General features: G+C 52.9%; 1 protein-coding gene across 3 annotated transcripts in view; it reads left to right on the top strand.

Annotated features, from left to right (window-relative positions):
• The window catches only part of BICD2 (BICD cargo adaptor 2), a 51,992-nt gene that overhangs the window by 31,764 nt on the left and 3,968 nt on the right, over positions 1-16,260 (top strand). The window contains exons 3-8 of one of the 3 annotated variants that reach the window (XM_026519136.4): positions 645-797; positions 2,188-2,622; positions 3,191-4,198; positions 4,298-4,449; positions 5,731-5,941; positions 15,213-15,256. In XM_026519136.4, coding sequence (XP_026374921.2) covers positions 645-797; positions 2,188-2,622; positions 3,191-4,198; positions 4,298-4,449; positions 5,731-5,941; positions 15,213-15,227 — 1,974 coding nt within the window. In that variant the 3' untranslated portion in view covers positions 15,228-15,256. The other 2 variants (XM_026519137.4, XM_026519135.4) reach the window with 2 other exon arrangements.

The following is a 16,260-nucleotide window of genomic DNA, read 5'->3' as shown; positions in this document are numbered from 1 at the left end:
TACACCGTCCCAAATCCACTTCTGGATAGTTCCGTGACTCCAGAAAGAAACCGTGTCAAGTGCTCATTCCCCACCACCCCACGTTCCGCCTTCTGTGTCTGCGGGTTGGCCTGTTGTGAACATTTCCTGTGTGTGGAATGACACGGTATGTGACCACGTATCTAGTTTCTTTCCCTCACGGTAGTGGTTCCAGGTTCCTTCGTGTTACGGCACGCGGTGGTGTGTCACGTCAGTCTTCATGGCTGGACGACACCTGCTGTATGAATGTATCATGTGCCGTTTAACTGTGTGCCGGTCAGCGGGCTTTGGGTTGTTTCCACATTTGGCTACTGTGACTAGTGCTGCCGCTTCTCAGAGTGCGTGCCAAGGACGGTCATTGCTGGGTCAGATGGCGCTGGGCTGTTCGAGCAGCTGCAGCATGTGACGGAAGGACTGCTTTTAGCCCATTTTACAGATGAAGGAACCAGGGGTCAGAGCAGGCCGAGACCCTGCACGGTTCACCCCCAGAGCACACTGCTCGGGCCGCGGCTCCGGCTGGGTGGCCACACCAGGCTCCATGTGGGCTCTGAGTCCCAGCTACGTGGCCTCCAGTGCCGGTGGGACCAGCTACTGCCAGCTGCCCACACCCACCTTCCTCTCGGCAGATCAACCAGAACGTGGAGACCCAGCGTGGCCGCCTGCGGGATGACATCAAGGAGTATAAGTTCCGAGAGGCCCGTCTGCTGCAGGACTACTCGGAGCTGGAGGAGGAGAACATCAGCCTGCAGAAGCAGGTGTCTGTGCTCAGGCAGAACCAGGCAAGTGTCTGGGCTACGGCCCGTCCCTCCCTTCGCGGTCTTTGCGGCCTACAGGCGCTTCCCTGCCTCCTTCCCCACAGCCGAGCCCAGGGCCGTGCACACTGCTGTGGCCTGGGGGGTGTGGTGGCAGGGCCTGGCCTCTCCTGGACCACGAGAATGAGGTCTCTGCCTGTAGAATTGGCTGACTGCTGGCCTGGCTAAGGTGTCCTGGTCAGCAAAAGTGGAAAAAAATACAGAAGGTGATGCAGAGGGGACACCCAGAGCCCAAGACGAGGGGTGTCCAGCTCCATCCCTCCCACTGCCTCAGGTTTGCCCGTTCCCTTGTCCATGTGTGGTCCCAGGCCTTGGTGGCCCCCAGGTAGAGCTCATGGGCATTGAGGGGCAGTAGGGAGGTGTCTGACCTCTCATTGCTGCGTTCATATTACCCCAACAACAGGTGGGGTGAGAAGGATCACTTCCACTGGTGACAGGACGCCCACGTGGTAACCCTGAAGGCCTGCTTCTGCCGCCTACCTCTGCAGGGGCCACAGCTCTGCAGGTTGAGGACCGGGGGACCTTTTTCCCAGGAGCCCCAAACCTCAGCGTCTTGGAGGTTCAGATCTTGCTTGGGGAGGCCTGGGCCCATGTGTGTGTGTCGACAGCAAGACAGAGGTGCTGAGCCCCTGCTTCTGCCTGCAGAGCAGGCCTGCTGCGACACTGTGTGCATCAGCGGTCATGCACACGTGTCCTGAGACAGGGAAACTGAGGCAGGTGGTGGCGTCTAGTCCCCTCCCTGGCCTTCCCCTCCCCTGGGCCGTGATTCCTAAAGATCCAGTCAGTCCTGCATCTAACTGGTTTGCTCCTTATTTCTTGCACCAATATACCAGAGTGATAAGTGTTTTTAGAAATGTCCCATAGGCCCTGAGCCCCCACTGCAGGCACCTCCCTTGTCCCCCCCGCAGACATGGTTTCAGTCCGTGTGACTCTGGATTGTCTTCCGCTCCCACTGGGGTGCCTCCGGGTTTGGGTGCCGGGAGCGCTGCGGCACGTCCCTCCGTGGGCGCGGTCGTGCTTCTGTTTGGAAATAGGACTGGAAGTGATGGTCACCGTGTACGCGTTTGATGCATCTTACCGTATTTAACCAACTATTCGTGTTCGTTGAGTAGCTTTTGTAGAACGTACAGCCAGTGTGTGTGTGGTGACGTTCTGAGTGACCCGACCCACGTGCAGAGGGACGCCTGTGTCCTGGTGTCCGTCGCGTCTCTGGCTCTGCCGACAGCAGGTGCACGGGTCCCAGGTGTGTGTGTGCACCTCGTGCCCAGAGCCCCCGAGCATCGGCCAGCCCCTGCTGTGGCGTCTGCACGATGCTTCCCCCTCGTGCGGGCGCAGGACAGTGTCGCTGTCTTTCCAGGTGGAGTTTGAGGGCCTCAAGCACGAGATCAAGCGTCTGGAGGAGGAGACCGAGTACCTCAACAGCCAGCTGGAGGACGCCATTAGGCTCAAGGAGATCTCGGAGCGGCAGCTGGAGGAGGCGCTGGAGACCCTGAAGACGGAGCGGGAGCAGAAGCTGAGCCTGCGCAAGGAGCTGTCCCACTACATGAGCATCAACGACTCCCTCTACACCAGCCACCTGCACGTCTCCCTGGAGGGCCTCAAGCTCAGCGACGACGCCGAGGCCCTGGCCAACGGCTTCGAGCACGGTGGCCTGGCCAAGCTGCCGCTGGACAACAGGACCTCCACACCCTCCAAGGAGGGCCTCGCCCCGCCCTCCCCCAGCCTGGTGTCCGACCTCCTCAGCGAGCTCAACATCTCCGAGATCCAGAAGCTGAAGCAGCAGCTGATGCAGGTGGGGGCGGCCAGGGTCGTCGCAGCCCCGGGGCTTCGGTCTCCGCCTCCAGCCCTGCCCCCGACGGTGTTGGCCAGATGCCGGGCTTTTGTCGATGTTGTGCACCCCCATTCCTAGTTCCTAGTGTTTATTGTGAAGTCCACGTTGTTACCATAAGTGGCGCTGCAGGGGAGGTGCCCAGAGAAGGAGGTTCCTGATGATGAGGGGGCGGTTTGGGCCCGCCCCAGGTCCCCCAGGTTTTCTCATGCCCCCTCTCGGGGTCCCTGTGCGGCCTCCTGTGCTGTAGCCTACGGATGCGTCACATCAGGGTTTCCTGCCCTGTACAGGGCAGAGTCTCGGGGTCTGCACCACGACCCGGCCCCCGGCTGCCACACTCTCCAAGGAGGGGCCTGCCCAGCTCTGCAAGCCTCCAGGCAGGGGAGGGCCCATCGAGGCCCCACATGTGGCACCCCCATTGCATACGTCGCAGAGACCTGCAGAATGACAGCTGTGGCACAGGCAGGTCACCACTGGGTCTGTCCCGGGGTCTTGTGTGCGGGCTGCTGATGGGCCTCCTGTGCTTTTGCAGATGGAACGGGAGAAGGTGGGACTGCTGACCACCCTGCAGGACACACAGAAGCAGCTGGAGCAGGCGCGGGGAGCCCTGTCGGAGCAGCGCGAGGAGGTGAGCCGCCTCACAGAGACCCTCAGCGCTCTGCGGCGCCTGCAGGCCGGCAAGGAGCGGCGGACAGCGCTGGACAGCGAGAAGGAGCGCGACAGCCACGAGGATGGTGACTACTACGAGGTGGACATCGACGGGCCTGAGATCCTGGCTTGCAAGTACCGTGTGGCTCTGGCAGAGGCAGGTGAGCTCCGCGAGCAGCTGAAAGCCCTGCGCAGTGAGCACGAGGCTGGCGAGGCCCGGCATGCAGAGGAGAAGGGCCAGCACGAGGCCGAGAGCCAGGCGCTCACTGAGAAGGTCTCCCTGCTGGAGAAGGCCAGCCTCCAGGACCGTGAGCTGCTGGCCCGGCTGCAGGCAGAGCTGAAGAAGGTGAGTGACGTCGCGGGTGAAACGCAGGGCAGCCTGAGCGTGGCCCAGGATGAGCTGGTGACCTTCAGCGAGGAGCTGGCCAACCTCTACCACCACGTGTGCATGTGCAACAACGAGACGCCCACCCGCGTCGTGCTGGACTACTACCGAGAGGGCCCGGCCGGCGCCGGCCACTGCAGCCCTGAGGCCCGCGGGCGCCGCTCGCCCGTCCTACCCAAGGGGCCGCCAGCCACAGAGGGCGGGGCGGGGGACAGCAGCCCCTCGCCTGGCCCCTCCCTGCCCTCGCCCCTGAGTGACCCGCGTCGGGAGCCCATGAACATCTATAACCTGATCGCCATCATCCGTGACCAGATCAGGCACCTGCAGGCGGCTGTGGACCGCACCACGGAGCTGTCGCGGCAGCGCCTGGCCTCCCAGGAGCTGGGCCCCGCCGCGGACAAGGACCGGGAGGCGCTCATGGAGGAGATCCTCAAGTTGAAGTCGCTGCTGAGCACCAAGAGGGAGCAGATCACCACGCTGCGCACGGTGCTCAAGGCCAACAAGCAGGTGCGTGGCCGCGGGGTCGCGCTCCTCCTCCGCCCCGGGCGAGACCCCCCCCCCCCCACCGTTTCTCAAGCCCCTGCCCTTTGTGTGTCTGACCCGCAGACGGCCGAGGTGGCCCTGGCCAATCTGAAGAGCAAGTACGAGAACGAGAAGGCCATGGTGACCGAGACCATGATGAAGCTGCGCAACGAGCTGAAGGCCCTCAAGGAGGACGCAGCCACCTTCTCCTCCCTGCGCGCCATGTTTGCCACCAGGTAACGCCCACGGCTCCTGCCCGTGCGGCCCGGGGTCAGGCCCTGCGGGGGGCTCCGTGCCTGCCGCCGGTGAAGGCCCACGGGGCTGTTGACTGCAGCATCATCTGCACTCTGCACGCAAGAGGAGGAGGCTGGCGGGAGGCTGAGAGGCTAGGGCCCAGAGGCCAGGCTGGAGGCACGAGGTTTGAAGGGGGTGCGGGCTGAGGCCGACCCCCGACAGACAGGGAGTTAGCCCCCCAGAACTCAGCAGGAAGTTTGTAGATTCACAGGAAGTTTCCCTGCCCAGCATAAGTGGGGTCCTGGGGTGCCCTGTCTGACCTGCCAGTTGGGGATTAAGCTGGGGGGGGCAGTCACCCGTGTTCACAGGCACCCGGACGCCTCTACCAGGAAGTCAGCAGGAGGCTGCGTGGGGAGGGGGGCTGGTTTCAGGCGTTGGCACCCCCAGAGGGGCTGGTGTTGGGCAGGCACCAGGGACGGGCTCTCGGTGGTCCGGGTGGGTCTTCTTGAGGGCAGGGAGGCTGAGGCTATGGTTTGGATGGGGTTGGAACCCAGATCGGGGTCCACTGCTCCTCGTGCTGTAGGAGAGGAACAAAGACAAGGAAAGAAAATTCCAGGCTTCCCTGAAGACTCCTTGTCCTCCTGGGCGAGGAGTTTGGGAAGGACCCCACAGTCACTGCCTCACCATGGGGCGGCGTGGTGAGCCTCACTTCTGCAACCGGTTTCATTTAAGAACTTGGCTTCTCAGATAACCTGAGATCACAAACTTGGCAGTGCACCCTTGGCCCCCAGAGAGGGAGGACCGTGGCGGGTGGAGGTGAGGGACAGGCGTGCCCACTGCTGGCTCCCTCAGGGACACACCTGGAGTGGGTGTTTCTCTCCCAGCTCCATGGAGAGAGGGGGTACAGGTCCCAGTTAAGCAGATGACAGGAGGGGGCACGTCCACATGTGCTTTTCCCAGACTCTTCGTTAGCCATTTGGTGACTTACCAGGCACCTACTGTGTGCACACACCGATCTGAAACAAGCCAAGTCCTGCCTTTGGGTTTACCCGTGAGGACCCGGTGCCCCTCAGCCATCTGGAAGCTTGCGGGGCAGCTGCCATCTCCCTTAGTGAAAACCAGCTGGGGAGCCCTTCCCAGGGGAAGCCTGAGGGCCAGCCGCTTCCTCCTAGTCCCCTTGCCCTCTGCCCGCCTGCCCAGGCCCTCCGGGCGGGTCCTCAGCCACGTGTGCCGTGTGCTGTGCGGCTGCTTCAGCCACGCTGTTGCCTCTGGCACCTCCATAGGTGTGACGAGTACATCACGCAGCTGGACGAGATGCAGCGGCAGCTGGCGGCCGCGGAGGACGAGAAGAAGACGCTCAACTCCCTGCTGCGCATGGCCATCCAGCAGAAGCTGGCGCTCACCCAGCGGCTGGAGCTGCTCGAGCTGGACCACGAGCAGACCCGGCGGGGCCGCACCAAGGCCGCTTCCAAGGCCAAGCCGGGCACCCCGAGCGTAAGTCACACCTGCGCCTGTGCCAGCGACAGGGCCGAGGGCGCCGGGCTCACCACCCAGGTGCTCTGCGGCGAGAAGTATAACATTTACTGCGATTAGGGCCACGGGGCCGCAGCTGCAGCTACCCTGCCGCACGTCACCTGTCCGCTTCACCTCCACTAACCCAGCAGCAGTGGGACCGCGGTGCTAGGCTGGTCTTAACCGTGACTAATGCACAGAGGGAAGGATGTGGCCGAGGCGGCGCGCTGTTCCACCTGGACCCTGTGAGCTTTGTGTCTGTTCTCACCCCTCGGGACCACCCTTCACAGCAGCTGCTCTCATGGTGGGGGGAGGGCGTGTCAAGGTGGGTCAGAGCCGCGTGTCCTTGCAAACCCGGGGCCTTCTGGGGCCTGTGTGCCGCGGGCTCCTGCAGGGGTGGGGGCGGAACCCGAGGTGAAACTTGCATGTTCCCTGCATGTGTCTAGCGCAGTGGCTCTGCCCCAGCACCAGAAGCAGTGTTAGAGGTTCCGGCCCGCGCACTAAGCGCAGCGTCGGAGGCCGCACGGAGCTCGGCACAGTTGACAGAGAATTCCTTTGCAGTTGGTGAGGAATCTCACCGCACATCACATTTGGGACAGAGTTCCCTCCCCCAAGCCCAGAAACACAGCAGCCTCGAGCCCTGCGTCCTCCAGCCCGGGCGCGTGTGTGCCCCGGGCACTGCTCATACTCGCCGGGCACAGAGCTCAGCAGGCTCAGCCTCTCTCTCTGACATCTGCATGGCTGTCTGGTGGCCTGTGAGGTGACACGTTGGCAGGCCCAAGGCCTGGGGTTTTTTCGTGAGAAAAACTTCTGAAGTCCCTGGCCAGACCCTGTCCTCACAGGAAGCCTGTCCTTTGTACTTAGCGTGTCCCAGCCTTCAGGACAGGTTTCTTTAGCCTCTGCTCATCATCAGACCCCCCAGAACAGGGCTCTGGAAACCCCCAGTGGATGGGCTAAAATGAGGGATTCCCACATCTGTAGCCAGAGCCTAGCCCAGTGTGGGGAGGGAGCCCCGCACGGCCTGGGGCCTGGTCCAGGACGCACGCAGGATGGGGATGGTTCCCCCTCGTCAGTGCAGTTCCAGACGTGGGGACGGGCAGCAAAGGCAGCTGTAGGACTCTCCGTTCCCAGAGCTGGCATGCATAGGCCACCTGAGGTCCCATGTGCAGAAGCAGGACTTTGCAGTATTTCTCTCCCTGTTGCCCATGGGGGCTATAGGATACGAAGCTTCCGTCCTTTCCCTGAAGGGCTCCTTGCCTGATCTCTCCATGTTCCAGAGGGGGTTTGCGTTGCCCCTCTTACAGCTCTCGCCTCGGTTCCCAAGCGCGTCTCGGTCACCAGACTCCAGGTGCTGCACAGACTCCCTTGGCTTTGGCAGACTACCGAAGCAGGGAGATGCGGGCCAGGCCGTGCCAGTGCCCAGCTCCAGGCTGCCTTGCTGACGGGACGTCGGGTCTCGTTCGGATCCCCCTCCCACCTGAGGAGGGGTCAGGCCGTCCCCTCTGCAAGCAGGTCTTCCAGGGGCATGGCTGCCCGCTGGCCCCGCACGCCGCTTCTGCCCGCTGCCGAGCCTGGCACGCCGCTTCTCTCCATACTTGCAGGGGTCTTCCCGAGGCACCAGGGCTGGTGTCCCCTCCTAACACTTGCAGGTCTTCTCTGCCGCCCACTAACGCGCCACGTCCTCACCCGGCCAGAGCTTCGGTTGTCTGACTGGTGCCGGTTCTAACGCTGTCTTGTTTTCTCCCGTTTTCAGCTGTAGAGTAGCTGCGGGGAGGACTCGGCCGCGGCCCTGTTACACTGCAGCCCCTCCCCCTCCCGTGGGCCCACGCAGAGGAAGGAAGGGCAGCCTAAAAGTCCACTTAGAAACGTGTTTGGATATGCCACTGCAGTTCTTTCCAAGTTAGCATTCCCTGAGTGTTTAATGGCAGAGGAAAAAAAAAGCTTTAATGTTGAGAATGCTGCCGGTTGCTGCCTGGAAGGCCTTTGTACCGCGCTGAAGAATCTGCTTGGACAGCGGCCGTCAGGCTCGCTTAGAAACCCGCTAGAAACGCTCAACACCGGGGTCTCCCTCTTACAGATGCCCTTTTTATCCGATCAACCTGTGCACTTTTGATATTTTGATATTATATTTGCTTCCTTACTCCCTCCCATAGAGACGGTCTCAGATGCCGTGGTCTGTCTCGTGGTCCTGTAGCGCGCCGTCTTAGCTCCCGCCGTGTTGATCTGACGTCAGCACGTGGCATGGATGTGTTTTCCTAGCGTGTAGCTCTAGACTCTTTAGATGAAGGCCTCGACCCGGCAAGGAGCTCAGCAAAATGTATCCACGCTGTGGCTCAGCTGCCTTTTAGGTTTTACGGCATTATGGCTCATGTTTGAAATTACAGATTTTAAATGCCATGTTCATTAAGAAATCCAGGGTATTCCGATTCTGGGGTTTTTCATATTGTATTATTATTATTCTTAGGAATAGTTTAATGTAACAAGAAGAAAACTTGACCTTTGCTCTGGTTAAACAGTAATAGGCACTTGAAAACAAAAAGATAAATTATTGAGTGAGTAGTATTACCTACAAATTCCAGAATCTTCTGGGTTTTAGGACATTGTGAAGCATGACTGATTAACAGAATTTTATGCAACTGTACCAGTGAAATTCCAAATTGGAATTGTTTTGTTCTGGTTGTTGTGCCATATTGTGGTACACTTAGAAAATCCTACAGTCGTCGATTTTTAGGGTGTTCTATTTCAACGCCTTTTTGTTAGTAATCATTGCCAGTAGTGCCTTCATCAGTTAAGGGAGGTGTCCCAGCATCGTACGTGCTCTAAAATGGACAGTGAAGAGCTAGTTGGGAAAGTTGAAGGCCAGTGTGGACCAGTAGGTGTGAACGGACGCACACCTTCATATGTGAACCTGGGCATCTTCATTGAGGGAAAGAAAACAGCAATTGTGCAAAATTCTGTTAGTCAGTGATTCTTTACCGCACAGATCCTTGCAAATTCAGGGGCTGAGAAAAGGAAAGTGAGCACACACGTTGAGTGTGCTTTGGGAACCAAATGGGCCCGAGAGACAAGCTAAGCAAGCGGGGAGCAGCATGCCACGTTTGTGAAGAGCGGGGGCAGGGGTGCCGGCGCTGTCGGCCTCGTGCGCTGGGGTGAGGGCTAGCCATAGTGTTCTTTGCAAATGTGAGGAAGAGACGTGCTCTATTCTCTTGCTTGGTGTAACTAATCACTGTTAATTTCAGGAAACAGAACTCGGTAAAGCCCCTCAGCAATCCAGGGCCGCGTCCTGTCAGGTTTGCTGAGTGAGGCTGTGCTTACGGTAAAATTGGTACTCACAGAGGAAGAAAGTGTCCTCCCTCCTCCAAAGTAAAGGACAAATTATAATAATATATAAGTAGCAAGGATAAAAGAATTCTGTTTCCTGGAATAAGCATTTCTTATTCCTAGTTGTAGGGACCCCTATTTTTACCTTCTATTACAGTGTTGATTCGTAAGAAATAATGTTACATCTACGATAACGTCATCTGTATGGGTATTTATTTGCAATGATGTCTGAGTACTGTATTTTTTTCTGTGCATTACCTTAGTGTCAGAATGTTGTCTTTATTTTAAGATCATATGCATGTTCTCCTGCCAAGGAACCTTTACACAGACACAAACAAACAAAAATGCCTTCATACTCTGAGAAAATGAGGCAGAGCGTGGAAAAAGAGTAGGAAGGAGCCATCGGTCTCGACTTGGGACACGGGCATGCGGCACGAATGTCTGCAAAGCCAGTTCACATAGGAACAGTGGGCCTGGTAAGGGTCTCGTTGGTAGGACCAATAAATAAAGAATAATACAAAAGCACAAGACTTGTTCTCTGTGGCTGCTCTGACCCCCTGCTCCAGGTGACTGTGGGTCCAGCAATGCATCGTAATTCCAGTACCTAAAACAACAAAACCAGCCTATCAGTAACCCTGGTGGTAGGAACTGGAGGCAGCCTGAGGCCCATTTCGGGAGGTATGGACAGGAGGGGAGGTGTGGGACGCCTCCGGCAGTGGGCCTCAGGTGTTGTGAGCACCCAGCAGTGTGGCAGTGAGAGCACGTTGCCTTCACGCTATCCTCTCGCAAGAGCAGATATTTGTATAATGTGGGGTCCTTTGCTGTCCAAACTCTTGCTCTGTGAACTCAGGGATGAATGGATTCAGGCAATAAGAGTTACCTGTTTGTCCGTGCAAAGCCATGTTCACCTGTAGGAATGTTTCTGAGGCATGCTGAGCTTATCCTGGTGTGAGCTTAGGAGCAAATCCTGGCGGAGGGGACAGGAAGTCCTGGGGACACTCTGGCACTGTTTCTCTGACAGTCTGAGGCCTGAGGGACTGCCCAAACCTTGGGGCAGCTCTCCGAGGCCAGGGTCTCACTGCCCTGGCCTCTTCCCAGGACATCTCCCTCCACCCAAGGTCTCACCCCTTGCCTTGTGGTTGCTGCAGGGCTCCTTCCTCTCATGATGCCCGTCTGGCTTGAGTAGCGGCTGCTGGAACCCGTGTTCAGCTTGAAACCTCTTTCAAAAGAGACTCATTTTTCTAACTCAGTAGCTAGAAGGAATCTTCCTCCCCTGCTGGCCCATGCCTCCCCACCAGGCCCCTGGAAGAGGTGGAAAAGACAGCCCGTGACAGATCTGGAGGAGGAGGAGGAGATGCTGGCAGTGGGGTGGGCAGGGCAGGTGCCATCCCGCCCTTGGCTGCCTCCATGTGTGTGGCGCATTGTGGCTCTGGCCCAGTCCCATCATTTGGGGTGTTTGACTCACAAGCACAGACGCCGAGGCCTTCTCTACTCCTAGCATGCTCTGGGTTCTTGTACTTGTGGCTCTTCATTTCAGGGATGGAGTGCCAGTCTCTTGATTGAGGGGAGTTGGGGGGTCATTTGGCCTGAAAGGCCTCCTGCTTGGCCTTCCCTTCCAAGAGGGAATTTCTCCATTTCCACCGCCTCCTCCATCTCCCTGCAGTGGTTTTCACCCCAACCCCTGAAAGGTTCCCAGAGCTGGAAACAACAGCTCAGCTCGAAGGTAGACCTTTGGTTGAATCGCCCCCTTTCAGTGGCTCACTTACCGTGGCTGAGTTCTCTCTGGGCCTCAGTTTCCCCTCCGTAGGTTAGGGATGATAGTTCTTGGCTCAGAGGTTGTGAAATTTCATCAAGCCCTAGGTAACTGGAATGCAGAAGGTACTCAACAGATGACTTGATGATGTGGTTCTTGCTGCCACTGTCATCATCCCCAAGGTCTGGGGTGCCAGGCCATGGAGCTGGGCCTTTGTCCTGTAACAGTGTGAATTTTAGTCAGCTTTTAACCAAAGTGTAATTTGCATTTAGGAAATGGCACCCATCCCAACGTACAGTCCACATTTGCACACAGTGAACACAGATTGTGTGACCAGCAGCTACAGAGTTCCTTGCTCCCCCCACCCCCACCCCGCCACCGGGGTGCTTTTTGAGACAGTTAATAATGGGATGCCTCTGTCTGCCAGTCCTGGCGAGGCTCTAGGCTGCCTCCTGCCCTTAGGAGCCTCCTGGGACAACAGATGTGCCTATATCCTGATGTCATCTGCCATGGGATCTTGCAGGGTTAGGGTGCCATCAGATTTTCCTCTGTATGTGCTCACCTTTCAGCCATGTACAAACAGTGGAGCTGGAAGGGCTATGTGTTACCATTTTGTCAGATTTCTTGTGGGCAAGAACACTGGCTCTTGTGAGTTCATCTCATTCACCTATGAACCTTGCTTTTGTAAACTCAGGTCCCTAAGGTGGGGGGATTGCCCCCCCACCCCCACACGGAGCTTCTTCTAAGCAGGAAAAGGCAATGCCACAGTACCTCACCCACAGAAAAGGTCTCCCTGCATTGATACCGTGAGCACACCCCCTCCTGGGCCTCCTAGGAGGGGAGAACAATAGAATCAGTCACACACACACATGCCAGGATGCCTTTTGTTCATTTTACTGTCAAGTAGGGAATTAAGATTTGTTTACCCGAAGGTGTTAAGGGTAATGCACACTACAGAAGAGTGCAAAAAAGTGTCCGCTGGCTAGAGTTCTGCAAACTGCACACTTTGCACCCACCATCTGCATGAGAAGCAGACAAGGGCAGCCCTCAGAGCTCTTATGCACTCTGCACCCACTTTTCCTCCCAGGGGTAACCCTGAGTCTGTCCGTGCAGGCTGCCTGTGTGTGTTTCTGTACATTATGAACTGGAAGCATACAACAGAGACTCAAAGCTGGGATAGATTCACTTGCCAAATTGCATTGATTTCTCACACCATGATTGAGCTGCGCATTCATAAGTGACTTGCTTTAGAGTCAAAGGTATGTATCAGTTAAATGTAAAGGAATGAAAAAAATATTCCATGCAAACAGTAACCACATAGTAATATCAGACAAAATAGACTATAGAACAGAAATTGCTTCGAGAGACATGGAAAGATATTATATAATGATAAAATAGTGAAGTCACCCGGAAGCTATAACAGTAATAAATACATATGCACCAAACAACAGAGCTAAAAAACATACTAAGCAAAAACTGCCAGAATTGAAGGGAGAAGTAGTTCAACAAGAGTTGGGGACTTTAATACCTCACTTTTAATAATACAACAAGACAGTATCAAAAAGGAAGAAAAATACCAGGTCCATGAACCAGCTAGACCTACTACATCTAGGGAACACTCCAACCAACAGTAGAATATACATTCTTATTAAGTGCATCTGGTAAACCACAAAACAATAAAGATTGACATCATACAAACTATATTGTCTAATGATAATAGAATAAAGTTGAGAATAATGATGAAATGTGGGACATTAACAAGTATGTGTAAATGAAACTATACTTAATGGGTCAAAAAAGATACCAAGAAGAAAAGAAGATCTCAAATCAATAACCTAGTCTCTCACCTTAAGAAAATAGAAAAAGAGAACGAACTAAGCCCAGAGCAACCAGAGGAAAGGAAATGGTAAGGATTAGAGTGGAGATAATGAAATAAGCAGTGAGGAGAAATGGAGAAAATCAACAAAACCAAAAGTTGTTTCTTTGAAAAGATCAACAAAATGACAGACCTTTACATCATGAAAAAAGAAGGCAGTACTAAAAATCTGAAATGAAAATGGGGAAATTGCTTCTGATTTTACAGAAATAGATTACAATAAAGTACTATCTATCAACATTTATACACCAAAGAAATTAGATAACCTAAACCCAAATGCAGCAGAGAGAAGGAAATAGTAAATAGAGCAGAAGTGAGTGAAAAATAAAAATCAATAGGAAAAAAAATCAATGAAAACAAAAGTTATTTCCTAGAAAAGATTGACAGATTGACAAGTCTTTAGCCAGACTGAAGAACAGAGAAGACTCAAATTACTGACATCAGTGATAAGAGTGGGGATATTATGACCTGACATGAATAAAAAGGATTATAAGATAATCTAACAGTGCTAACAAATTAGATAACCTTGATGATTTGGCAAGTCACTTGAATCACACCAACTACAAAAACACTCCAGAGGAAATAATCTTACAGACTTATATAATGAGAAATTGAATCCGTACTCCAAAATTTTCCAACAGAACCTCTAGTTTCTGGTCCAACTTGTAAGGAGCTTAGAAATCATCACTTTGTCCTAACAAGTGAAAAGCTGAACAAACTGAAAAAGCAACCACCCTTCTTGGATCTGTCAGAGAAGTGAGGTTACAGGACACACCACTGTCCCCAAAATTATGGAGACAGATACAGAGAATTACAACTTATCAGAGCAGTTATAACCTGGACAGGGAAACGTGAACTGTAATTGGCAGATTGCCGAAAGCTCAGTGTAGTGAAAAGCCTGGGAGGGCCCAGTCGTGGGGACCCTCACGCTTACATGAGTTTTACCTCCAGTGGCTCTACGGGGGTCTCACTATGAATATCAAAGGAAAGTCCCCTCAGGATTCTGTCAGCAGCAGAATGGGAAAAGGAGCCATTTTTAAGTGTCCTAGAGTATTCTGCTTTTGACCAGCCCTCCTCTGGAGGACAAACTATTTTACTATGGCCGAAGAGACCTGGGGGAAGGGAAATACACAACTCCAGTCCCCTCTGGCCATACTTTACTACCTGAAGGGGTGAAAAGAAGAAAAAAAACCTGTGAAACCTTTGTGGAGTTCAGAGCCCAGGGACACAGGTGCTCTAATCACAGACCTTGTTGTAGGCCTGTAGAATGCTTCCTCTTCCCCACACCTTACCAGACGCACTCTGAAAAGACAGAATAAGTATCAGAACCAGATTCAGATACAACAGAAATGTTGGAAGTATCAGACCAGGAATTTAAAACAACTTTGACTAATATTGAGGGCAGTAATGGAAAAAGTAGACACCATGTAGAAACAGATGGGTAATATAAGTAGAGAGATGGAATGATCTAAGAAAGATTTTTAAAATTCTGGAAGTAAACCACTGTGACAGTAATAAAGCCTTTGATGACGTCATTAATAGATTGGACACAGCTGAGGAATCGCTGGGCTTCTGGATCTGTCAGTAGAAATGTCCAAAACTGAAGAGCAAAGACAGAGAATGAAAAAAAAAAACTGGAAAAGAATATCACTGTGGGACAACAAAAGGTGTATCATACGCACAGGGGAACACCAGCAGGAAAGAGAAAGGAAGAGAAGCAATACTTGAAATGACAATAACTGGGAATTTCCCCAAATTGTTGAACCAAGCTCAGAGAACATTAAGGAGGACAAATACGAAAATAAAATTACACCTACGCATATGATATTCAAAGTACAGAAAATAAAATATAAAGAACCTTAAAAAAGCTAGAGAGGTTGAGGAGTGGAGGGGGTTTTACCTGTAGTGAGTGAAAAGTAAAAATTACATCTGACTTCTTAGAAAACATGCAAGCAAGAAAGAGCGGAGTGAAATATTTAAACTGGTTAGAGAGGAATAAAAAGACTAACCTATGTATCTGTATCCTGTGAAATTATCTTTGAAAAATAAAGAAGAAATAAAGACTTGCTCAGACAAAAATTGAGGGAGTTTGTTGCCAGTATGCCTTCCTTGCAATAAATGTAAAAGTTTTTCAGAGAGAAGGAAAATTACATAGGTCAGAAACTCTGATCTACATAAAGAAAGGAAGATTGTTAGAGAAGGGATAAATAAAGGTAAAGTAAAAATACCCTTGTACATACTGTTAATTGATCTAATAAGTTTGTTCAAAATAATAATAGTAATAATGTTTTTGATGATTACAGCACACGTGGAAGTGAGATGAAAGCAATGATACAAGGGACAGGAGGTAAGAATTAGGAATATTTTGTTATTATAAGGTACTTGCACTAATTGAGAAGTGGCATGGTGTTATTTGAAAGTGTACCTGCATAGGGGCGCCTGGGTGGCTCAGTTGGTTAAGCGTCCAACTCTTGATTTTGGCTCAGGTCATGATCTCAGGGTTGTGAGATTCAGCCCTGTGTCAGGCTCCACACCCAGCTTAAGATTCTTTCTCCCTCTCCCCTTCTCCTCCAAAAAAAGAAAGAAAGAAAAAGAAAAAGAGCTCTTGCATTATTTGAAAATATATTTTGCAAACTGTTGGGCAACGACTAAAAGGTTTTTTTTAAAAAAAGCATAATTGATATGCTAAGAAAGAAGACAAATCGGAACAAAGAACAAGGGCAACGATTAAGATTAGTCAGTGATCTAAATACACCAATTAAAAGATAGGCTCTCAGAATGGATCAATAAACAAAGACCTTACTGTATGGTGTCTGCAAGAAACCCACTTTATTTTATTTTTTTAAGATTTTATTTATTTGCGTGAGAGCGAGAGAGAGAATGAGTTGGGTGAGTGGCAGAGGGAGAAGCAGACTCCCTGCTGAGCAGGGATCCTAATGTGGGACTCGATCCCAGGACTCTGGGATCATGACCTGAGTGGGAGGCAGATGCTTAACCAACTGAGCTACCCAGGAGCCCCAAGAAGCTCATTTTTAATATACAGACACACAAAATTAAAAGCAAAGGGATGGAGGAAGATACACCACCCTAACATTAATCCAAAGAAAGTGGGTGTAGCTATACTAATTTCAGACAGGGCAAACTTCAGAGCACAGAAAGTTAGAAGGATAATGATGGGTCTTAGATAAGGACAAAGGGATCAGTTCTCCAAGAATACAACAATCCTTAACGTGTAGTCCCCTAACAACAGGGCGTCTGACTGTGTGAGGGGAAAGCTGGTAGAATTGCAGGGAGACTTTGAGAAATCCACTATTATAGTTGGAGATTTGAATACCCCTCTCAGAGATGGAC

This window comes from Ursus arctos, unplaced genomic scaffold (assembly GCF_023065955.2).
Source record: "Ursus arctos isolate Adak ecotype North America unplaced genomic scaffold, UrsArc2.0 scaffold_33, whole genome shotgun sequence".
NCBI lineage: Eukaryota > Metazoa > Chordata > Mammalia > Carnivora > Ursidae > Ursus > Ursus arctos.
This window is presented reverse-complemented; position numbering and strand designations above follow the sequence as displayed.